Source organism: Monodon monoceros, unplaced genomic scaffold (assembly GCF_005190385.1).
Source record: "Monodon monoceros isolate NGI ecotype Baffin Bay Population unplaced genomic scaffold, NGI_Narwhal_1 Super_Scaffold_19, whole genome shotgun sequence".
In the NCBI taxonomy this organism is placed as follows: Eukaryota; Metazoa; Chordata; class Mammalia; order Artiodactyla; family Monodontidae; genus Monodon; species Monodon monoceros.
In genome coordinates, this window is record NW_021703775.1 from 13,451,891 (window position 1) to 13,476,495 (window position 24,605).

General features: G+C 43.0%; 2 protein-coding genes across 3 annotated transcripts in view; one reads left to right on the forward strand and one right to left on the reverse strand.

Annotated features, from left to right (window-relative positions):
• Positions 1-472: 472 nt before the first annotated feature.
• On the reverse strand, positions 473-11,356 carry MRPL35 (mitochondrial ribosomal protein L35). The gene is made up of 4 exons (XM_029232493.1): positions 11,214-11,356; positions 4,440-4,629; positions 3,652-3,796; positions 473-807 (listed from the first exon to the last, which is right to left on the reverse strand). Exons 1-4 carry the CDS (start codon positions 11,254-11,256, stop codon positions 619-621), a joined length of 567 nt encoding a protein of 188 aa, XP_029088326.1. The 5' UTR covers positions 11,257-11,356; the 3' UTR covers positions 473-618.
• Positions 11,357-15,183: 3,827 nt separating this feature from the next.
• Positions 15,184-24,605, forward strand: part of IMMT (inner membrane mitochondrial protein) — a 48,198-nt gene continuing 38,776 nt past the window's right edge. For both annotated transcript variants that reach the window (XM_029231569.1, XM_029231570.1), the window contains exon 1: positions 15,184-15,333. In XM_029231569.1, coding sequence (XP_029087402.1) covers positions 15,289-15,333 — 45 coding nt within the window. In that variant the 5' untranslated portion in view covers positions 15,184-15,288. The remainder of the gene's footprint in view (positions 15,334-24,605) is intronic.

The window sequence follows — 24,605 nt, forward strand, 5'->3', positions numbered from 1 at the left end:
GTTATTATGGGAAGCAGACACTAAGAGTAAACAAAAGCTGTGAATCAGAGAAGCTGGTGAGGAAAGAGAATGGAGCCAGTGATGGAAAAAGAACTGAGCCCCGTGCACGGCAGACCCCAAGCCTAAAGATCCACCACTCCTGCTGCTGATGCCCCTGCAGGTGCCTCAGATCCAGTATCACCATGTAATTTCTGCTCTTCCTGAGGCCTGGGGGTTAGTTCTGGGTGGGAGATGGGGGTGTGAGGTGTTCCTGCGTTCCCAGGCACATATCCTTAAGATAATGTCACACTGCTTGAGCTAACTTGTTAGCTTTACAGTCTTCTTACGTTTGTCCTAACTGGAGATTCCTTGCAACTAAATAAGCCTAATCGGAACAACTGTTTAAGCCATTACCATTTGTTAAAAATAATCAGAATTTAAAATTTCTGTTTCTCTGAACAAATCTGGGAATGTTTAATCCATTAAGTTTTAAAACATTGGTAAGTTTAATGTTGGTACTACATGCTTCCGTATCAGTTGGTACAACTTACATCACGTCTTATACTATTTCATCTTTGCAAAGACATCCTATACACAAAGATACACATTCAATAACTGGGAAATCATAAAACTTCTGATCTATACTTTCAAGTTTGTTCGGTCATGATACTTCTGATAAAGATCATCAGCATACCAGTTTCGCCTCTTCCAGAAAGATGTTGTCATTTTATCTAAGAGCTTACTTTGGGTTTTATTGCAGAAGACGAATTCCCTCAAGCGTCTTTTTCTTGCAACCGTCTTCTTCCATAATTTTTTCTTATAACCAGCCTGTTAGATAATATTACAAAGACAATTTAAAACATTATATTATACAGGAAACAACAGATATGTTAACCACTCATGGTTCATAGGCTCGCTGGAAACAAAGACTAAACTTTCATAGGGGCTGGTATGTTTTTCAGAAAAATGTGATTCTCAGTGTGGGGGTAGACAGAGAAATCGTGTGTAGTTTGAAAAAGGAATGTTAATAATTTAAGAGTTTTAAAAAGATTATTTAAAGCCACAGCAAATAAAGCTAAATAAATCGTTGTGCTGGTGAAGTACAGGGTAATGATATATAATTGTAACAGCTAAATTTATATGCATTACCTCATTATCTCTTCAACAATCTTCAACAATAGCATACTATTATTCTCATTTTACAGATAAAAGAGAAACTATTAGAGCAGTTAAGCAGCACACTGAGGTCAGAGAATTAATAAGAGCTCTTAACCACTACACTGCTATCTTCCTAAAGTGGAGGATGATGAAGGGAGTACTGGCTAGTTGGTGACACTTATGTTCATTTAAGGGGGCCTAAGTATGACAAAGGCTGAGAAGCAGAGTTCTCAAGTATACTGTGTCATTTATTCTTTTCACACACTGGGGGGACCAGTTTCTACAGTAAGTACTTTTCTAAGGAATAATGACCGCAGGAAAACTATTATTGGGAGTGGTGAAGGAATAATCCATGCATTATTAATTTTGAAGAATTAATTTTTGAAGAAATAGATAATTAGATCGAATACAAAACTATAACCATAGCCTGTTTATTTTTTTTTCTTTTGGCCGTTCTGCACAGCTTGTGGGATCTTAGTTCCCCAACGAGGGATTGAACCCAGGTCCTCAGCAGTGAAAGCGTGGAGTCCTAACTACTGGACCACCAGGGAATTCCCAACCATAGCCTGTTTAAACTAGAAGAGACCTTAGTTGCCACCCAGGTTAATGCTTGGCTACAGTAATTTATAGGAGAGGTGAGACTAGAAACGCAGCTATTGGTAAGAGCATTTGGGTCCTTTCAAACCAAGGGCTCTTTAGGGCTGCACACTAACTGAACAAAACCACAGCTCTTTGCTGAGAAGGTGCCTTGGGGTTTCTGACATGACTTAGTGTCATCACTGTGACCAGCAACTTCTATAGTACAGTGATGCTTAGAAATAAGGAAGGGTCATTTCAGAGTTCTGGCTTTAAAATGCCAGAGATTAGATGGTTACTTCTCATTACTTACAATTCTAAGTTGAAAGAGTCAAAGAAAAATCCCCATATTTGTGTAACAATTTTCTAGTTTGCAAGCCAATCTGGGTCCCTGTGGATCTCTGACATACAAACAGCTAGTTTGCTGTCCTGCCCATCAACAGCAGAATAATCTCCTTTGAAGATTATTCTGTGGAATGTAACCACTGTGAAAATGCTTGAGACTTTTTGGACAATCTACAAGTTCAGAAATGGAAGGAGGGAATAAGCAATAAAAATTAGGGACACCTGGATGAAACTGTGCTGCAGAAAATACTTTCTGTTTTCATACATTAGTGTAAATTAACCCACCCAGATTTTTGTTTTCTTCTTAAAATTAGATTTTGATAAAGCAGGCCATTCTGCATATGGAATACTTTTGGGGGCCTTGAGCAGGGACTAGGTATTATGACTGGAGAATTCGATCAGGTCATTTATAACAGTGTGAGGGTTTCAGGGCCCAGTAAAAGGGATGTGGAAAGGAAGGCAAGGAAAACCACCCATTTTATTTTATCTAGGGCCAGATGAGGACCTGGAAATAGTTAGTATAACAAAGGGGAGGAAATGTTTCCAATGGTCCAAAATTCATAACTATGTGCTGAATTACTTAGTTCAGCTACTTATGGATTACATGAGCTTCCACTGACTAGTGTAGGAAATAACGACCACGGTATTGTTCCAATGGAGAAGTGAGCTGAGAGTTCCAATTAACTTATTTGTCTACAAATGTAGGATCGTTTGTAACAGAGTACCTTTCAAATAGTGAGAAAATGCTACCAATTATCTTATTTTCACAGGGAAACAAATTTTGATCTTTAAAGAATTATTTGTTTGTTAACTCCCAAGTAGTAAAATGGAATTAGGATTTGAAGTTATCAAAACTCAAAGGTGTTTTGCAAAACTCTGGTCTTCAGCTGCTTTCTAATTATCACCTACTGTTTCCATGAATAATAAGGACATGAATGGAAAAGACCTGCTGCTGTGGGAGAAGACAGAGTAGGAATACTCTGTCAGAGTCCCCCTCTAGAGGCCATGTTCCCTGGCCAGAATAAATATTGGAGTTCTGTCTGATATGATCACCAATCATACACACCAACAGAGAAAAACTTACAAAGTCAAATTTAAAACAAGTATATGAGGGGTTAATGTTCCGCCATAAAGAGTAAGCCACCTGGAGAACCCAACCCAAGGTAGGCTGGAAGCTATTCGGTCCCAAATCTGCACCATGGGACTAAGTCCTTGCTGAAGTCCGCTCCGCTGTTTTAATGCTCTGGGCTTAAACAGAGCCTCCCCACAGGTTATTTACATTTCGGGGGCTTCAAAGGGATTCCGGTAATCACCAGACAAGACAGACATGTAAGAGACCTGGGATGAACCCGTCCTGCAGTGAAGACTTTTGCCATTGTGAATAATATTTTGTTATATGAATAGTTAAAAATGTTTTCTTCACACGTATTCACTGACATGAAGAGATGCCTGCCAAGCCGGGACTTAAGCACAGCACTGTAAAAGCTGCTGGTAGGATGGGGGGAAGATGCGTCAAGGAACAGGCTGACTTCTGCTTCAGTTTAGTCTAACCTCACACTCCTTTTCTAAGCAAGTAACCGTGTGAAGACTCACCTTCCTCCTTAGCCACAGGCCAGAATGAAGTCGAAGAAACCTATAGATGACAGCTTTCACAGTCTTTCTCTTGCCTTTTCTTGAACTGTAGTATGTTACAGTTCTGACTGGTGGCTTCAGGACGTTTGGGAGCAAGGGGACCACTCTAAAATATATTGAAAAATCTTTAACTCAGCAGTAAGACATTAAAGGATAAAATCCACTTCTGTACTTAGAAATGAAAGCAGCAGCTCCACTGGAATAGAGCTCACTTTCAATAAACATTGTTATCCCAGATGATCCGTGACACTACACATAAGAATGGCAACTACCATCAATTTGCAATTCCTCCATAACCTACCCTCTCAACCCCTAGGAGAGAATTTATTCTGCTGTATTTTAATCACCTGATTCCTTATCCATCTGCCACTAGATTATAAACTCCTTGAGGACTTTAGCTTATTTTTAGCTTCGCATCGTTTCTGCCAAGCATGGTGCTGGGCACCCAGGAGTGCTTAGCTCAGTATCTGCTGACTGAATAAGCACCACACGCAGCCGAGCCTTGTAAGTTGAGCACCTTGTTCACCCCCCCACTTTGGCTGACAGCTTCCACCCAGGAAACCACATCTTAGAACATCAGAAGCGGGCCCTGTGTAGTCATCCCTGATGCTGGCATGTATCTTCTCCCATCCTTCAGGCAAAGTCTATATAATAAACCGGCAAAGAATACCATCTACTTCTAAGATGTTGTAGGCATGAAGATTTTAGAATTTTTGTCCAAGCATCATGTTTACTGAAATATACTCAACCTATTGAGGACTGTGGCAGTCTGCCCACATGTCAGGTTTCTGACAGATGTGATCAGTCTGGGAGCAGAGGACACAACCAGTGTCTGAATATGACTGAAATGTCGGGAAGACAGTGCAGAACTAAGACAGGCATTCTTGGAGCAGTTTCGATAGGCTGAAGATGCCAAAATACTCAGGGGCCGTAAGATTCCTGGAGAGAGAGAGAAGCATATATACTTAATATGACACTCCAAAATACACATGCAGGGAATTCCCTGGCAGTCCAGTGGTTAGAACTTGGCGCTTTCACAGCCGGGGCCTGGGTTTGATCCCTGGTCGGGAAATTAAGATCCCGCAAGCTGCGGGGCGTGGCCAAAACAAAAACAAAATTATGCATCCAGATATTTAAAACAAAGTAATGTACCGAAGCGACCAAGTATTATATATAATTAATGGGTCCTGAGCATCAGACTCACGTGTGGAGCTTTTTATCCTTATTGAGGTATAGCTTACACATCACAAAATTACCCATTTATGTACAATTCAATGCTTTTTAGTAAATTAGAGAGTTGTGCAACCATCATCACAGTCCAGTCTGATGTGTCCTAGCTCTCCATTCAACAGTACGGGACAAAAGACATGCAATGTTAATTCCCACCACCAGATCTTACACCGTGAATACACAGAACTCCTGCACGTAGGGAATGGCAAGGCAGAAACACAACAGCTCCTCGGCTCCGCAGAGAGACAGCAGGTGGCAGGAGGAGGATTCATAAAGAAAACAGAAGAGGTACTTGAGCTTCCCTCTAGCAAATGAACAGGCCATGAGAGGAGGCACAGAGTCCAGGTAGCATGAACAACGTACGCAAAGGCAAGGAAGCCGAAACAAATCCATGTCGGGAGCGGGGACTGGACCTGCCACGGAGGCTGAGGACTGTTTGCCTGACTATCGGAGATGCCTGGGGAGTAGTGGGTAACAAGGTGGGCAGCTCAGAAGGCAGATCATGGGAGGCCTAGATGTGTGGACTGAACGCAGTCCTCTTTATCAATCCTTCACACTATCACCAGATTCAGAGTCCACGGCTGCAAAGCAGAATCACTCACAGAGCTCTGACTCCACTTGTAAATTCTGAGTGAGGCTAGTGTGGGGCTTAAGAATGTGCATGTTGGGGTTCCCTGGTGGCGCAGTGGTTGAGAGTCCGCCTGCCGATGCAGGGGACACGGCTTCGTGCCCTGGTCCGGGAAGATCCCACGTGCCGCGGAGCGGCTGGGCCCGTGAGCCATGGCCGCTGAGCCTGCGCGTCCGGAGCCTGTGCTCCGCAACGGGAGAGGCCACAACAGTGAGAGGCCCGCATACCGCAAAAAAAAAAAAAAAAAAAAAATGTGCATGTTAACAGAAAGAGTCACAGATATAGAAAACAATCTATGGTTATCGGGGGGAAGGGGGGGGAGGGATAAACTGGGAGATTGGGATTGACATATACACACTACTATATATAAATAATCAACAAGAGCCTACTGCATAGCACAGGAAGCTCTACTCAATATTCTATAAAAACCTATATGGGAAAAGAATCTAAAACAGAGTGTACATATGTATATGTATAACTGATTCACTTTGCTGTACAGCAGAAAATAACACAACATTGTAAATCAACTATAGTCCAATAAAAATTTTAAAAATAATAATAAAAAAAGAATGTGCACGTTGATAAAACTCCACAGGATGATGGAAATGTCTGAAAAGAGGATTGTGGTGATAGCTGCACAACTCACTACATCAAACTGTACACACAGGGCCTCCCTGGTGGCGCAGTAGTTGGGAATCCGCCTGCCAATGCAGGGGACACGGGTTCGAGCCCTGGTCTGGGAAGATCCCACATACCACGGAGCAACTAAGCCTGTGCGACACAACTACTGAGCCCACATGCCTAGAGCCCGTGCTCCGCAACAAGAGAAGCCACTGCAATGAGAAGCCCGGGCACTGCAAAGAAGAGTAGCCCCTGCTTGCCGCAACTAAGAAAGCCCACGCACAGCAACAAAGACCCAACGCAGCCAAAAACAAAATAAATTTAAAAAAAACTGTATGTACAAAACAGGTAATTTCATGGTATGTAAATTATACCTCAATAGTTGGTTAAAAAAAAGCTCCACAGGACTTCCCTGGTGGCGCAGCGGTTGAGAATTCGTCTGCCAATGCAGGGGACACGGGTTCGATCCCTGGTCAGGGAAGATCCCACATGTTGCGGAGCAGCTAAGCCTGCGAGCCACAACTACTGAAGCCCGCGCACCTAGAGCCTGTGCTCCGCAACAAGAGAAACCACCACAATCAGAAGCCCGTGCACAGCAACGAAGAGTAGCCCCTGCTCGCCGCAACTAGAGAAAGCCCACACGCATCAATGCAGCCATAAATAAATAAATAAATACTAAATTTATTTATTTAAAAAAAGCTCTACAGGTGAGTCTGATACTAAGTGAGGGCTTGGAACCACTTTCTTATTGTCCACTGCACTGATTTCACATGACAAATGAGGGGCAGTGTGGAGAAGTGAAATGCCAGTGTTTGAGGCAGACTGGGTTCATATTCTTGCTCTACTACTTACTAGCTGTGTGACAATGGGCCAGTTAGTTAACCTCTCTGTGCCTCAGTTTCCTCAAATTTAAATGAGGTTAATCATGGGCTTTCCTGGTGGCACAGTGGTTAAGAATCCGCCTGCCGAGGCAGGGAACATAAGTTCGAGCCCTTGTCCAGGAAGATCCCATATGCCGCGAAGCAACTAAGCCTGTGCACCACAACTACTGAGCCTGCGCTCTAGAGCCCGCAAGCCACAACTACTGAGCCCATGCACCACAACTACGGAAGCCTGCACGCCTAGAGCCCGCGCACCACAACAAAGAGTAGCTTCCACTTGCCGCAACTAAAGAAAGCCTGTGTGCAGCAATGAAGACCCAACGCAGCCAAAAATAACTAAATAAATAAATGTACTGAAAGAAATAAATGAGGTCAACCATGGGCAGGTAATGAGAATTAAATAAGATAAAATATGTAAAGTACTGGGAAGAGTGCCTGGCATAGAGAAAACATTTAATAAATGCTAAAAGCAGACAACAGAAAAGAGCTGAGGAGTGCTTAACAAAGATGGTATAATGTTAATAGGTGGCAGAAGGAAGATGGAATACTTAAAACCCTTATTTTGCTTTTCTCTTCTCCATCAGAGATAACAATTTCCAGTCACCTGGTGACCCAGTGGGTAGGATTCTGGGCTTCCACTGACGTGGCCCAGGTTCAATCCCTTCAAATCTCCAAGTATAAATAATTTATATCTCAAAGAACTGAAACTCTTTGCAGACATGATTACATGCCAGGAGGTAAACTTTGAAAGATTAAGTGAATAGGAGGATTGCAGACAACAAAATGTCCCAATTTTCACAGATCATCGGAGCTTGATATATCTCAATTAAAAAACACAACAAAACTCTCAGAAGTTCTTGGAAACTGCCCCTGAAGGAGGTGAGCAGATGGGAGTCCAGAAATAACTGGGCAAACTACAGGCTTATCTGTAGAAAAAAAACAATGTTAGAATGGATAAATAGAAATGCACAGAAAAAAAATTTTTTTTTCGTCAACCGGGAGTGAACTGTTCCTTGAAAAGAACTTCATTTCACTTTTTTTTTTTTCTGATTTCACTTTTTGATGTAGTCACCAGCCTGAGAAATCATGAGAATACCTAGACAGTGTATCCTGTCTAGATAGGAAGGCATGTGAAAAGGTTTCTTATATTCTAAATAAATATAGAAATGTGGGCAGGACAATAAATTAGGTAAATTCCAAGCTGATTGGAAACTGTACTCAAATTAGTTGATTGCTGTTCTCCTGGTGGAAGTGTCTTCCTGGCTCCCTAATTGACTCTTATTTTTCCCCAATTTATATGAAGGTCCTGAAGCTGTACAAGGCATGTTTAGCAAATCTGCATAAAAAACAAGCTGGGAACCATGGCTTATTAACATATTTGTGAAAAGATAGACTATCTAGACTCAAAGTGATCTCAGTAAAAGGAAAAACAGACCAAAATTAACAAAATGAAACCAGGGATAAACCAACTGAGGTTAGAAAAAAATGGTTCCTGGAACAACAGGAAGGGTGACTGTGGCTTGAGAGCAGTTTCTGGGAAAATGACTTAGGGGGCTTTATCCACCATACCCTCTCCTGGACCAACACTGTGATTTAGCTTGTAAAAACCAAAGTCCAACTTAGACTGTGTTAACCAAGGGCAGCTCACAAATCAAGGGCAGTGATTAACTGCTCCTTCAGTCTTCTGCCCTCTTTGGGAATTTTAGTACAGACAGGCTTTCTCTTAAACACCCTCTTGTATGGAGAACACTGATGTTTTCATGAAGGAGGTGACACAAAACCAGTTTCGAAGGAGTAAGAGAGGAGGTAGTGGAAACAGGAGGCCAAAAATGGAATACGTAGTACGTAGTACGTTTCGGGAGCTCTGTTTGGGTAATTACAAATAGCCCCCCTGTGGCAGGAATCAAAGGAATGTGGGGGTAGTGGGAGGTGAGTGTGACAGTGTCTAAACTAGTGGTCTTCAAGGTTTTTTTTTTGATCCCATACTCTCTAAATGAATTTTGAAAAATTATGTACCCTTTCACAAAATTTCAATATCTAAAATTTTAAATAGTTTAAAAAGGATATAATTTCCAGTATATTTCTAAAACTGACATTTAAAAATAAGCTGTCACACCACTCTTTTAAATGTTTTCAGTGGAATCTAAATACCATAGTGAGTTAATACCCGCCTACATCATCGTTAAAAAACAAGGACAATAAATCCAAATTGATGAAAATAAGAGCTTTTCATCAAAAGATACGTTAAACAAACTATAAAGGCAAGCCAGAGTGGGAGAATATATTGGAAACACATTTAAATGAGAAAAGACACACATCCAACATACATAAAGAACTACTATAAATCAGTAAGACAATTCAATAGAAAAATGGGCAAAATATTTGAGTATTTCACAAAAGAAATTCAAATGGTTAACACACATGTAGAAAGGTATTCAGGCTCATTACTTATCAGGGAAATGCTACTCAAACCACAACAAGACACCACTAAATACTCACCAGATTGAAAAAATGTACAGGTCTAACAATACCAACTGTTGATGAGGATATGGCGCATACAGTGATGGGTGACTTTTTTTTTTTTTTTTTTTGCGGTACGCGGGCCTCTCACCGCTGTGGCCTCTCCCGTTACGGAGCACAGGCTCCAGACGCGCAGGCTCAGTGGCCATGGCTCACCGGCCCAGCCGCTCCGCGGCATATGGGATCCTCCCGGACCGGGGCACGAACCCGTGTCCCCTGCATGGGCAGGCGGACTCTCAACCACTGCGCCACCAGGGAAGCCCGTGCTGGGTGACTTTAAATAAGCGCATCACTTCGGCAGCATCAGGCAATACAGAATATATATTCTCTGATTCAGCAATTCCACAGCTAGTTTTATATGTATAAACACACACACACACCATAGAGAAACTCTTGCACTCATGCACCATGACACAAGGCCAATCAGCTTTGTACCTAACCGCCCCAAAGTGGGAACACCCAAATGCCCATCAATAGTAAAATGCAGAATTGGAGGGTAGTCCCATAAGAGACCATTCTATAGCAATGAGAAAGCATGACAGCTACGTGTAAAATGAATGAATTTCACAAAGAAAGACACAAGAGTACATACTATGTGATTCCGTTCATGGAATGTAAAAAAACAGGCAAAACTAAACAATATATTGCTTAGAGATGCATATATGGATCTTAAAACTATTACAGAAAAAAAGACAAGGTAATAATAAAAGTGAGGGCAGTGTTTATGTTTGGTGGAAACTGGCAATTTTGGTTGAAGAGGCACACAGAGGTGAAGGCTCCTGGTACTGTTCTATGTCCTGGCCTGGGTGTTAGTTATACCCATGTTTGCCAGAGTTATTTGTTAAGGTAGTCATGTCTGCTATATACATTTTCCTTTATATGTTATATTTCACAATTGAAAAATACCCCACATAAACCAGCTCTTCTGTAACCGTTGGAAACTTGACACTTTTTTCTTTCTAGTCTTGTTCCACAGAATTTTATCCTATTTTGTGTGAACGTAATTTACCGATCATCGTATCTTATTTGAACGATCTTTAACTTTTGCAAGAGTCCCTACAGTGAAGGCAACCCTTCACTTCCGTCATCTCTCTCTGTCAAGAAGTCCTCAAGGCTGCCCTAGGGCCGCCACTGCACTGCACGTTGTGTGCATTTCATACAGCCACGCTTACCATATGCCGGGTACTACACGAGGCGCTTTACGTGCTCGAGCGCATTTAGTCCTCGGGTGGATAGTGTTATCCCTATTTTAGAGCCGTAGAATCTGAAGTTCAGAGATATTAAATAACTTTTCAAGGTCACAGCTCGTGAGTGGCGGATCCTAGCCTCGGTGGGACTTTTCTGTCTTCCTCGCCCCCCACCCGCGCCCTTCTGCTTTGTTTTCTAGGGAAGGCGGAATGGCTAGGAGCCGGTAAGGAAGCCAAAACTGCGGGACACCCCGGTTCGCGAGGGTCCAAGAATCTCGGAGATCTCCGGTGCTGGCGCCGAACACAGGCCGCCCCGGAGAAAATTCGGAACAAACCTCTGGCCTCATATAACGATCCCCCTCCTTTCTTTTTTTTTTTTTTTTTTCCTGTTAACCTCCACGCTAAACGCCCACTCCATCCCGCGCCAGTCCCCCCTGCTCCTCGCTGCCCACTGACCTGAGGCTGCTCTCACAGTACACGCAAAAGTGGAGGTCGCCATCTTGCCGCCTTGCCTTACGGCAGCCGAATTGGATCTAAAAACTTCAGAGCAAGAGGGCACTAAGGAAAAGTAACCTGGGCGGAGTCGGGGAAGGGAGTTAAAAACATGAATAAAGGAACGTTGAAGTCTACCTTTATTGAATATCTTCTTTATGCCAAGCTGTCCTTCACCGCTGTAAAACAAGTGCCTATAGAATAGTGCCTGGCATATAGTAGGCTCTCAATAAATTCTTACTGAGCATTCGATTGAAAGATGTATTTAAGTACCAGCATATTTGAAAGAATTTCTTTTTGCTCATTTCATTAAATTAGTTTGAAAGAATAAAATGTATCCTTCCAAAGCTGGGATATGTTGGGCTAAATTGACAGGAAATAGCAACATTATTCGAATTTTTTAAAAAAATTGAATGCCAACTCTAATCAAATAAATGTAAGTATCCCGAGGACATCAGATACACACACACATTGTTTTTTTCTCTCTCTAATCAGTAAGACTGCTATTTGGTAGAACAGCACCTCAACTCTTCCTGAACAATCTACATACCTTATCTTATTCCTGAAAATCAGTGATCATACATTTTTAAACAATGTTCATTTAAACAGAAAATAAACAGCAAACCTCTCTCCCATCCTTGTAGTCTAAGATACTTGATGCATATACAGTATATGGCACTATTTACTGGTTGAAATGGGTAAGGGTCAAACACTGAGTCTCAAGGAGTTCACATTTAATAAGGAGACAACTACAGACCATAATAGGCAGATAAATGACTGATGGGGCAGTTCAAAGATAAGGAGGGAAGGCTTCTCGTTGGGGTGATCAGGGGACAAGGAGATAGAGTATAACACGGATCTTAAAGAATGGGGAGGATTTTTTAACGAGGGCAAGGTCACTGTTGGCAGTAAGAGCATCAAGAGCTAAGGTGAGAAGAGAGGAAGCCAAGACAGACACAGGATATATTTAGAGCAGTGGTTTTCAAACTTTTTGGTCTTGGGGCCTCTTTACATGCTTAAAAATTGTGGATCCCAAAGAGCTTGTAATTATATGGATTATATCTGTAAGAATGTATTATATTGGAAAGTAAAATTGAGAAAAAATTTAAATACGTATTGTACTAGTTTCCTATTGCTGCTATAACAAATTAACTCAAATTAGGTGGCTTAAAACAACACAAGTTCATTATCGTACAGTTCTGTAGGTCAGAAGTCCAAAATGGGTTTCACAAGGCTAAAATCAAGGTATCCAGGGCTGTGTTCCTTCTGGAGGCTCTAGAGGAGAGTTTGTTTCATTGTGTTTTCCAGCTTTTAGAGGCTTCTTGCCTCCTTCCATCTTCAAAGCCAAGAATCACATCACTCTGACTTCTGCTTCCATTGTCACACCTCCTTTTCTGATTCTGACCCTCCTGCTTCCCCCGTCACTCCTAAGGACCCTTGTGATTACGTTGGGTCCACACAGATAATTCAGAATAGTCTCCCCATCTCGAGATTCTTAATCACACCTGCAAAGTTCTTTTTTGTCATGTAAGGTAACATATTCACAGGTTCCAGGGATTAGGAGAATGTGGACCTACTGGGCGATAAGTATTCTGCCATTGCACTTATTAATTCATTTTAAAACAACAATTATAAGGACTTCTCTGGCAGTCCAGTGGTTAAGAATCTGTGCTTCCACTGCAGGGGCACAGGTTTGATCCCTGATAGGGGAACTAAGATCCCGCATGCTGGCGTGGTGCAGCAAAAAACCCCAAAAGACCTATTACATATTGACACAGATATTTTTATGAAAAATAACTATTTCAAAATTTTTAAAAAATTAGCAAGAGTGGCATTGTTTAACCTTTTTGCAAATCTCTGTAAGGTCTGGCTTAATAGAAAGCTGGATTCTGAAATTTGCTTATGCATTCAATTTGTTGTGGTATCACTTGTCATGTAGTCTCTGGGAAAACTCTACAATTATGTAAAATGAGTAAAAACAGCAAATAATATCTTAACATTACAAAGGTTGTTTTGATTTTTTAAAATATATTTATTTGGCTGTGTCGGGTCTTAGTTGCAGCACGCGGGATGTTCTTTGTGGCAAGCAGGATCTTTTAGCTGCGGCCCGTGGGCTCTCTAGTTGTGGCGTGCGGGCTCTAGAGTGCACATGGGTTCAGTTGCCCCGTGGCATGTGGGATCTTAGTGCCCCAACCAGGGATCAAATTCACGTCCCTTGCACTGGAAGGAGGATTCTTAACCACCGGACCACCAGGGAAGTCCCATATGAAGGTTGTTTTGATTTTGTGGACCCTCTGAAAGGGTCTCAGGCTCACCAGGGACCAGGGCCTTCCGTGCGGACCAGGGCCTCCCATACCACACTTTAAGAACCACTGAGTTGGTTATATTTTAGTTTCTCCGAGTTTTAGGGTAGACAAGCGGGTGATGAGCTTGAACCGCTATTGTTGCTATCTTGATCTCCCATCTCTGGTGGCCACTTTGAGCCATAAAACATGCACACAGGCTGGAAAAGTACTCTGAGACATTTCTTAAGGGTCTTTGAATTGGCAGTGGGAGTCACTGCCATGTGGCATGTTTTTGAACAAGGGAGTGATTTAAACTTCTGAGTTACTTTAGGAGAGTCCATTTTAAAGCAAAACAAAAAAAAATATCTTAAACCGCACGTGGAAGATGAGGATTAAGGACTTGGTTAAACGAGAGGTCAGGAGACTACAGAAATTAATTTTGGAGTTTGAAATCTTGAAGATGGAGAAGTTGCTAATGATGTTCAGGCTCAAGGCATACATGGCTGGAAGAGACTGAAAATGTTCACTGGCCTTGAAAGGTTTATGGCCAAGGATTTTGAAAAGTCATCACCCAGCATGACAGCAGTGGGCAGGGATGAGATGGGGGCAGGGGGACTGCAGTTCAATAATTAAAATTACTAAAAAAGATGGGAGACTGCTCTGGAGGCTATTAAGTGATGGCGATATGAAATACAGAGTGTAATGTAATTACAAAAGTACCCTGAAAAGCACTGAACCTATATAAACATAAGTCATTATTTCATTTTAGATAATTTTCAAACCTATATCTCTACTTTACAAATGGGATTTAGTAGCATTGTGTACCTCTAGGGAGAACACCATACTACAATAGAGCACCTAGTTAAGACTTGAAAGTACTTTGCAAACGCAAGAGACACACAAGTTATTTAGTTTCTACGATATATTGACGGTAAGATCATAATTAGTACTAATAGCATTGAATACGGTGTTCAGTATTTAACGTGTGTTACCTTGATTACAGACTCAGTGGAATACTTTTAACAGTGTTTTTGCACTGACCTCATCTTTCCATCCATCCCACAGATTGCGACCAAAATTATCTTTCTAAAATAAAAACTTGGTGAAGAAAGCGGTGTGGTTTAATATGAAGGAGTAGAAGCTGTGGAACCCGAAGAATCAGGGTTTCTATTCCTGCTGTACTATTTATTAGATTCGCGAACGACACATTCTGCACAAAGATCTCCCCAGTGTTCTTTCACCCAGTCTCCCACAAGCAGGATGACTCCCGGAAGAAGGGCTGCCAAACGAACAGAACGCGCAACCCGAGACAACACCACTGTTTACGTAACTTTGGGCAAATCCATTCCTTTCTACGAAATATCCAGCTGACAGAAACAGCTGAGATGCTTTCTTGCTTGAATTCTCCGGAGTCACACCTGCCCGGTTTCCGCGCGGACCAGAGCCCGAGCTCCAGACGCACTGCTACCCACCTCAATCACCCAGTAACCCGAGCTTGGGGTAACAGCCAAGAACCCTGAGCGCGACCCGGAAGGAGAAATCGCCCTTTCCGCCTAAGCAGGGCCCACCCTCTCCCAGCGGCCTGGACACGGGCGAGAGGGAGCTGCGCGTGCGCAGTGGCGTTGGCTGCCCTTCCGGTACGCCCGGCGCGGAGAGGCGGCACGGACGCAAGCACGCACGGACGCAAGGTTTCCCCTGCTTGCGCCGCCGCCCTAGCTCCCACTTACACCTGCAGCGCGGTCAGCCCCGCAGAGATGCTGCGAGCCTGTCAGTTATCCGGCGTGACCTCCACCGCCCAGGTGAGGACGCGGGCGCCGGGAGAGAGCGCGTGGTGAAACTGACTCCCGGCAGCCGGCGGAAAATAAGGGAGGCTTTGGCTCTGCCTAGGCCGGGGGACAGAGGCGTGTCTCAGGGCCGCCCTTATCGCGAGAGTCCCGGGTGAGCCCTTGAGGCAGTTAATTCGGCAGTTCGATGACTGGGATGACTTGAGGGTTATTGCTGAATAGGGATGGGGCGTGGAGAAGAGAAGGTGGCGGGGAGGCGGGCGTAGGACGGGAGGCACGGCTTCTGGGACATGCCATCCAATCAGCCCCGCGCTGCCCCAGTCTAGGACCAATTGAGGCTGCTGGCGCCCGGGTCGCCGGTTGGGCGCTTGATAGGTTTCGCGCAGCCAGTGGTTGAAGGTCGACGGGGGAAAACTGCAGTTCCCAGCAGGACATGCGTAGCATTGGCTTGTTGCATCTTAATAAGGAGGTGCCTGGACTGCTAGAGTCCGCGTTGTGGGGTGGGGTGGGGGGTCAAGGTTGTAATTAATCAGGAGGGGCTGCCTTTCTTTTCGTAGCGGAGAACACTTCTTGAGCTATTCTTACTCTGAACAAAAATGAAAGATTGTAATTTATGGAGCTCGAACACCTGGTACTCGAGGAAGGTTAGGCGTCATGACCTTGTGCTCATTTCTGAGATTAGCCTGAGGATCTGTGTCTTCAGGTGCTGGGACGACTTTGGCAGACATTCAAGGAGCCCAGACACCCAGTTATTTTTATTTCTGCATAATTATCAAAGTAATTTTCTGAAATTAAAAATAAAAAAGGAAACCTATTCCCATTGCTCACAATTTAAAGAAAATTGGTATTTTGGCAAAATGTGGTATTTGCAAAACAGGTACTGTGACTCAGGGAATTGAGCAAACTCCCTGGACACAGTGAGTTAGAAATAAAAGTCAAGCTTTTTTTTTTTCAAGTTTGCTTATCTCGCCTTTCGTTTCCAGGGTAGGAGAAGCAGTCTCTTCTGTAGGAAAGTGCGGGGTAGTGTTAGTTTTCTATTGCCTTATATCAGGTGCCACAGATTGAGTAGCTTAAAACAACACATTTATTATCTTAGTGTTTCTGGACATGAATGGTCGGGGTTCTGTGCTCGCTGTCACACAAGGATGCAAAGTGTTTTCCCTGCTGTGGTTCTCATTTGGAGCTTCTCTTCTAAGCTCCTTCAGTTTGTTGGCAGAATTCAGTCCCTTGCAGCTGTAGGGCTGAAGTCCCTGTTTTCTTGCTAGCTGTCACCTCACCCTTCCTGGGGGCTGTCTGAAGTTCCTTGCTGCAAGGTCCTCAGAGGCAGTTTGTAACACAGATGTTTACTTTCTTGCAGGCTACCAGGAGCTTGTCTCTCAGACTTCAAAATTTCTCTTCCCTGTTTCTGATCTCCAGACCCAGATTTAAACGGCTTATGTGATTAGGCCAGGCCCACCTGGGTAACTCCCTTTTGATTAGTTCAAGTCAACTGATTAGAAACCTAATTACATCTGCAAAATCCCTTTTGCCATACTACTCTAATCATGGGCTTAACCGCAGGGGGCAGAGGTCATGGAAGCCGACTTAGAATCTGGCCTATCATACTGCCCAAGTGGGGCTAGGAGGTTGGAGGAAGCATAACTGCCTTTCAGGGCAGAACTGGTGAGGTATGTTTTTGGAGCTCTCCTTTCAGGCCCAGTCTTGTTACATCATGGTTGTCACTGATCTGTCTCTGTCTGCCCTGAATTCCAAAATTACTTTTTCCTTCCTTGCCTTTATCAAAATATTTTCCACTTAATGGGATCCCAATTAGGAAATTAGGAGAAAACTGGTTAAAACTTCATATTAAAATATGAACCCTTTTCTAGCCTGCAACCAAGATTTCTTACCTTCCTAAAACTGCTATCTTGAAAAATTCATTGGCTTATTCTTCTTATCTCTTCATTCATTCTATAGTATTTGCTCCTGTTGCGTTGTGAAACTCTTTTTGCTCTTCTCATGTAGTATCTTGGGTCCCATTTTACCCTTCATCTCTTTTATTTTCCTTTGTTGAGTCGACTTCTTCTTGTACCTCTAGGAACTCTGGTACCCCAATGAACTTTCCCCCTCTCCCTCTCCCCCTTTCTCTTTTCTTTTCAGACATTATTTCAGAGCAGTTTTAGATTCACAGCAAACTGGAGGGCGTTCCCCATATACCATGTCCCTGAGGGATGCATAGCCTCCCCCTGTATTAACGTCTGCCACCGGAGTGTTACATTTGTTACAATTGATGAACCTACGTCGACATATCATAATCACCCAACATCCATTGTTGACACTAGCGTTCACTTTTGATGTTGTACGTTCTGTGGATTAAGACACATGTATGATGATATGTATCCATCACTATGGTATCATATAGAGTATTTTCACTGTCCTAGAAATCCTCTGTGCTCCACCTATTCATCACTTGCCTAGCCCCACCTCCTGGCAACCACCAGTCTCTTTACTGTCTCCATAGTTTTGCTTTTTTCAGAATGTCATATAGATGGAATCATACAGAATGTAGCCTTTTCAGATTGGTTTCTTTCACTTAGTATATTTCAGGTTCCTCCATGTCTTTTCATGGCTTGATGGATCATTTCTTTTTAGTGCTGAAAAATATTCCATTGTCTGGCTATACCACAGTTTATTTATCCATTCACCACTTGGTTGCCTCCAAGGTCTGGCAGTTAAGAATAAAGATGCAGTAAACTTTTCAGTGCAGGTTTTTACGCGGACATACACTTTCAGCTCCTTTGTGTAAATACCAGGGAGCACACATGCCGGATCACATGGTGAGAATATGCTTTGTTTTGTAAGGAACTGCCACTCTGTCTTCCAAAATGGCTGTACCGTTTTGCATTCCCAGCAGCAGTGAATGAGAGTTCTTGTTGCTCCACAGCCTCACCAGCATCTGGTTGTGGTCAGTGTTGGGGATTTTGGCCATTCGAAGAGGCGTGTAACGATACCGTCCCATCTCCTTATATGCCCTCTTACTGGGATTGCATCAGTTCTCAGAATTTTAATCCCTAAGCGGATGATTGTCTAGCCTCCGCTTTTGAACTTTGTACTCAAATTTCTAAATTCTTGTTTGATTTTGTCAAAATCCTTTCCACTCCATGACACCATCTTTTTTTTTTTTTTTTTGGCGGTACGCGGGCCTCTCACCGCTGTGGCCTCTCCCGTCGCGGAGCACAGGCTCCGGACGCGCAGGCTCAGCGGCCATGGCTCACGGGCCCAGCCGCTCCACGGCATGTGGGATCCTCCCGGACCGGGGCACGAACCCGTGTCCCCTGCATCGGCAGGCGGAGTCTCAACCACTGCGCCACCAGGGAAGCCCCACACCACACACCATCTTCTTAAATGTCTTCTGGCTTTTACTGTTGCCCTCCTAGAGTTAGTTCTTCACCTAGTTGTTAACAAAGGGCTTTAAAAAAGCATACAGACCATGTCATGCCCTCCCGTGACATCCCGTCTCATCAGAGTAAAATCTAAAGTCTTTACTGTGTCCCCTGGGCCCTTCATGATCTGGCTCTTTGCATATCTTATTTTTCTACTCGGCCTCATTCTCTTCTTCTCACTGCCTTTTCATTTGCTGTTTACTCTGAAGTTCTCCCACACATCTTTGCTTAGCTCTCACTCCCTTCAGATATTTTCTCAGCTATCACCTTCCCTTCAGAGAGGGCTTCCCTGTCTAAAACAGACCTCTGACCACTCTCTCCTTTGCATCACTCTGAACTTACCCTTACCCTACTTGGTTTTACTTTGTAGCTCCTACCACCACCTGACATACTGTGTATTTATTGTGTATTTTCCACATTAAAATGGAAGCTCCTCAAAGGGACTGTATCCATATCAGTATTCACAATAGTCCCAGCTCCTAATAGATGCTCAGTAAATAAAGATGTGTCATTTGTGACCTGTTTGAATGAAAGAATGACATGTTTGAATGAAAGAATAAATGTGTTCTGTGAATTTTTCTTAATTTCTGTAAGTGGATGTGACCTCCCTTAAGCTTAAACCTTCATAGGTTTTAGAACCTCTCCAGAGAAACAGAACCGATAGGATGTGCATGTAGATAGAAAGATTTACTATAAGGAATTGGCCCATGCAGTTGTGGAGGCTGGCAGGCTTGATATGCACAGTCCCAGAGGAGCTTGTGGTGCATTTTCAGTCTGAAGGCTGGCAAACTGGAGACCCAGGAGAGCCGATGGTGCAGTTCCAGTCTGAAGGCAGTCTGCCGGTGAATTCCCTCTTGGCTTGGGGAGACTGGTATTTTTGTTCTATTCAGGTCTTCCATTGACTGGCTGAGGCCCACCCACATTATGGAAGGCAACCTGTTTTATTCATAGTTCATTGATTCAAATGTTAATTTCATCCAAAAACACCCTCCAAGTTGACATATAAAATTTACCATCACGGCTGGCATCTAGCTTATCCTCAATGTCTGGACTTAATCATCCTTAAATTCCTTACATGTGGGTATTCAGCAGAAATGAATTGCTCTTTCTTTCTTTCCCAGAAATGAGCTTCAGTGCTCTGATTCTTCCTCACTTTACTTCCCAGACCTAACACCATCTGTCTTCTTTTAGTCCCAGGACTGCATGGCCAGGCCCAACCTTTTTTGAGGTGGGCCTTGGGTTTGGAGGACCTGGACTTTCAGCCTAGCCTGGCCCTCTCCCAGACTACAAATTTGGGAGTGGTCATCTGCATGTGCATTGATCTTATCTGCTTATAATTTTGAAAAAGCAAAAGAAACATTATTTTTGAGGGTTGACTAAGCTAGCTTATTTAACTAAGACCAAGTTTGATATCAGGGCTAATTTAGGACTGAACTTGTGTGTAGACATTTTTAGCTGTCATCTTCTGGAATTCTTTCTTTTCATTAGGGTTATAAAACACTGTTACTCAATAATAGATGTAGGTAGTGAGGCACATGTGGTAGAAAGTAGTTTAGTATATGATGCAGCCTGTTTGCTTCTATGCATATTAGAATCCTTTTTCTTTTAAAATAAATTTATTGTTTTAATTTTTGGCTGTGTTGGGTCTTCATTGCTGTGCACAGGCTTTTCTCTAGTTGCAGCGAGCGGGGGCTACTCTTCGTTGTGGTGCGTGGGCTTGTCATTACAGTGGCTTCTCTTGTTACGGAGCACAGGCTCTAGGTGCTTGGGCTTCAGTATTTGTGGCACGTGGGCTCAGTAGTTGTGGCTCGGGGGCTTAATTACTCTGCGGCATGTGGAATCTTCCCAGCCAGGGCTGGAACCCATATCTCTTGAATTGGCAGGCAGATTCTTAACCACTGTGCCACCAGGGAAGTCTAGAATCCTTTTTTATTATTCTTCATTTTCATTTCTCTGGACCAGTTGCTGTCAAACCATTTTGAAATACATTTTACATCATAACTTAGAACAGAAGATTGAGAGTATATAGGTAATACATATTTTCACACATATATGCAGAGAAAACTAGAGAAATATCACCTTCCTGCTTTTGCCATACTGATGAATGTCTGCTATTTCCTTGTCATAACTGAAAAGCACTTTTTCTCCTATAGAATATGCTTTTACTGGGAAATAATACTGCTTTCATGCCAAACTTAATTGGATTTGTGTATGTGATATATTTTTAACCTTAATGCATGATTCCTATAAAATATTTTTAGTCAACTATAGAAAGAGTTGTTGGATATTAATCTGTAATTTAAATGTAGAACTTGCCATTAACTTCGGGATACCTTTTGTTTGTGTGGGAGGAATCCTTATTACAAATCTCAAAACCGAAATGTCAGTTACAGCAAATGGCCACATCTAGAAGGGAAACCTGCAACCTCCAGATAGGGTTCACATGAGGGGACTTGTATTATAGTCTCTGTTTCCAGGATTGTGGTTTCTTTTTATATGTTCACTTTAATTTGGAAGAGCTAAGGAATAAGTGGTCTTTGCAAGAACATTACATGGGAATTGTGTGTTTTAACTTGCTTTTTTGGGTTTTCTTTGTTAAAATAATGTTTCTATAGGTTGGAAGCAGCAATGCTAACCTTATAACATTTATTACAAGGTTATATGTCAAGGCAAATTGTTTTGAAACAGTATTGTCTTTTCTACATTGTTGGTTATTATTAATAAAAAGGTATTCCAGAACTAAGAAGTGTCCAGTATTTTGTGTGTTAAAGTTAGGACGTTTAGTTCATATAAATAAAGAGAGTTTAGTTTGGTGCTTAAGAAAGAGGGTTCTGAAGGTAGACTTTGGATTTGGCAGTGGTTTCTTACACGTGACACCAAAAGACACAAGATAAATTGGATTTCACAAAATTAAAAAATGTTTTGGGGCTTCCCTGGTGGTGCAGTGGTTAAGAATCCACCTGCCAATGTAGAGCCAGAATGTAGATAGTGGCTGACAGGAGCTGGGGAGAAGGGAAAATGGGGAGACTGCTTAGTTGGTACAGGAGTTTACTTTTGGAGTGATGAAACTGTTCCGGAGCTAGGTAGCGGTGATGGTTGTACAGCATTGTGGATGTACTAAATGCCACTGAAACGTACACTTTAAAATGGTGAATTTTATAAGCGAATTTTACCACACAGAGGAAAAAAAAACAAAACACTTAACACCAGGCAGTTGCAGATGGCCTGATAAATACAGAGCTAGACTTAAATATATATATATAATTAAAGTAATATAAAATAATATATAATAAACTTGAAGTAGCATGCATTAGCCAAAAATGGGACAATTTGAGTTTTCAAAAGGATAACAATTGCAACTGGTTTAAGTTCATCAGAAGTGTTTAAATCCATGAGTTGATAAAGATCCTGTTTTGGTTTGCTAAGGCACCTTGAGCTTGGGGTAAAAGATTTATTGACTGCCTCCCTCAGTTCTGGGGGTTTCCTGGCCTCAGCTGGGCATTTTGTGTCCCTCGGGAGGTTGTAGTCAGGCCGTCGCTGGGGCTAGAGTCATCTCAAAGGCTTCCTCACTCCCGTGTCTGGCAGCTGATACTGGCTGCAGCTGAGGCCTCAGCTGGGTCTGTTGGCTGGAACACCTACATGTGTGTCTGGGTTTCCTCCCAGTTTGGCGGCTGTGTTCCAAGAGCAAGTGTGATGAGAGGCAGAGCCAGGCAGAAACTGTATCCCCTTTATGTCTTGGTCTCAGAAGTCACAGAGCCTCACTTTCACTGCCCTCTATTAGTAAATTAGTAACTAAGGCGTGCCCTTGTTCCAGGGAAGGGCTCAGTTTGCCGGAGGAGTAGCAAGTTTCTGGAAGAGCATGTGTTACAGGAAATATTGTTGTAGTCAGTTTTGGACAATACAGTCTGCCTTGTAGCCATGACAACTTGCATTCCTCCCACATGTAAATACATTCACAACCTTCCTCATAACCCTCCAAAACCTCATCCCATCACAGCATCAGGCTTAGACTAACGGACCAGGATCTTGCCATCAAATCAGATCCCTTTGCAGGTAAGACATCTTGAATGTGGTCTGTTGGGTACAGTTCCTTAAGTGCTTTTCCTTTCAGTCTAAAGACCTGTGAACTAAAGAGACAAGTTATCTGTTCCCCATATACCCTACACACAATATAGTGTGACACACCCATCCAAAGAGGCACACAGCAGTCACTGTTCATAACAAATGTCAAATCCAACTGACACATGTTGCTGCTTGCTTCATTAGGACTTAGTCCTCTTGCTTGGGAATGTTTCTCCATAGCTCTTTTTTTTTGTGGCTGCACTGCGCCGCATGTAGGATCTTAGTTCCCCAAACCCGAGCCCCCTGCCGTGGAAGCGCTTAGTATTAACCACTGCTCCGCCAGGGAAGTCCCTCTCCATAGCTCTTGGTTCTACCCTCTGGGCTTCAGGTTTCACCCTTTGAATCATCCTTCCTTTTCTTTTTATTAATTAATTAATTTATTTTTGGCTGCGCTGGATCTTGGTTGCTGTGCGCGGGCTTCTCATTGTGGTGGCTTCTCTTGTTGCGGAGCACGGGCTCTAGGCGCGTGGGCTCAGTAGTTGCAGCACGTGGGCTCAGTAGTTGTGGCTCGCGGGCTCTAGAGCGCAGGCTCAGTAGTTGTGGTGCACGGGCTTAGTTGCTCCACGGCATGTGGGATCTTCCCAGACCAGGGCTCGAGCCCATGTCTCCTGCATTGGCAGGTGGATTCTTAACCGCTGCGCTACCAGGGAAGCCCCATCCTTCCTTTTCCAGGTGTGTTGCCTGTTGGCAGCTGAATCGTTTTCTCAGACTGCTTTCTGTCTGTAGAAGTTCCAGAGGCCCAAAACCTCTATTTGTTTTATGCTCTTCACCTTTAAATCCAGGCCGGCCTGTTTTTCATCTTAATGACTCTGTGGGTTTCTTGTGGGTCTTACTGGGGTGTTCTCCATTAGACAAGAGCCACACCCACAAATCTGATCAGAATAAGCTCTTCTCCAATTTTGGGCTCCCTGTGAGGCTGCTGTGGTCTCAAACCCCTAAGATTCTCAGTTGCCCTGTTGTTTAATAAAAAGAATGTGGGATGCATACTCTTAAGGTCCTTAGTGGGCCTTTTCGCAGTATAAAAAGTTCTGTGAGGAGCACCTCCTGAGATCTTTCTGAGGTCTTAAAGGATCGTTGCTAACTGGAGAGGCTGAGAATGAGAAACAGTCTTATTTTTTAACCCACCAAGTACTGGCTCCTTTATATTTCCTTCAAATTTTGCTTGAAAGCTAAACAGGTTTTTTTGGTTTGTTTGTGTTTCAGAAGCTCGGCGCTATCCTTATACTCTGCTAAAAGGAAGCAGTTGGCACTTGTGAACGTTCTGCTTAGTACTGTCTTTAGCTAAATCCATCAGTTCATTAGGTATGGCTATACCTAATTTTCTATTTTCCACGTCTTACCACGGGTGACAATTTTGATAAACTTCTGCCACTACATACAAAGATCCCTTTTTCCTCCTGGTTCCAAATATATTTTTCTCACTTTTCTTAAGCCCTCACCAAGACAGCTTCTGTGGAGGCCATTAGGCTTCTGCTAACAGTCTCCTCAAGGCCCTTCCAACTTTGACTCCCCATCCCCCAGTCCCAAAGTCATTAACACGTGCTTTATGTTTTATAGTAGCACCCTGTTTCCAGGTACAAGCATCTGTTTGGTTATAGCTGTAAAACAGATCACCCCAAACCTAGTCTTTATTTATTCTTTTATGGTAAATAATATTTATTATTATACAGATAAAAATTGTATTGTATATACTTATAAGGAAATAACATATAAGTAAATATCTTTCATTTCTAAGGAGGTTCC

Excerpts from the sequence above, each read along its gene's own strand:
- MRPL35 (XM_029232493.1), bottom strand. The coding sequence starts at position 11,256 with ATGGCGACCTCCACTTTTGCGTGTACTGTGAGAGCAGCCTCAG. Across the intron at positions 4,630-11,213 it reads TACTGTGAGAGCAGCCTCAG|GAATCTTACGGCCCCTGAGT; the intron begins GTCAGTGGGCAG and ends CTCTCTCTCCAG. Across the intron at positions 808-3,651 it reads GCCTGTGGCTAAGGAGGAAG|GCTGGTTATAAGAAAAAATT; the intron begins GTGAGTCTTCAC and ends ATTATCTAACAG.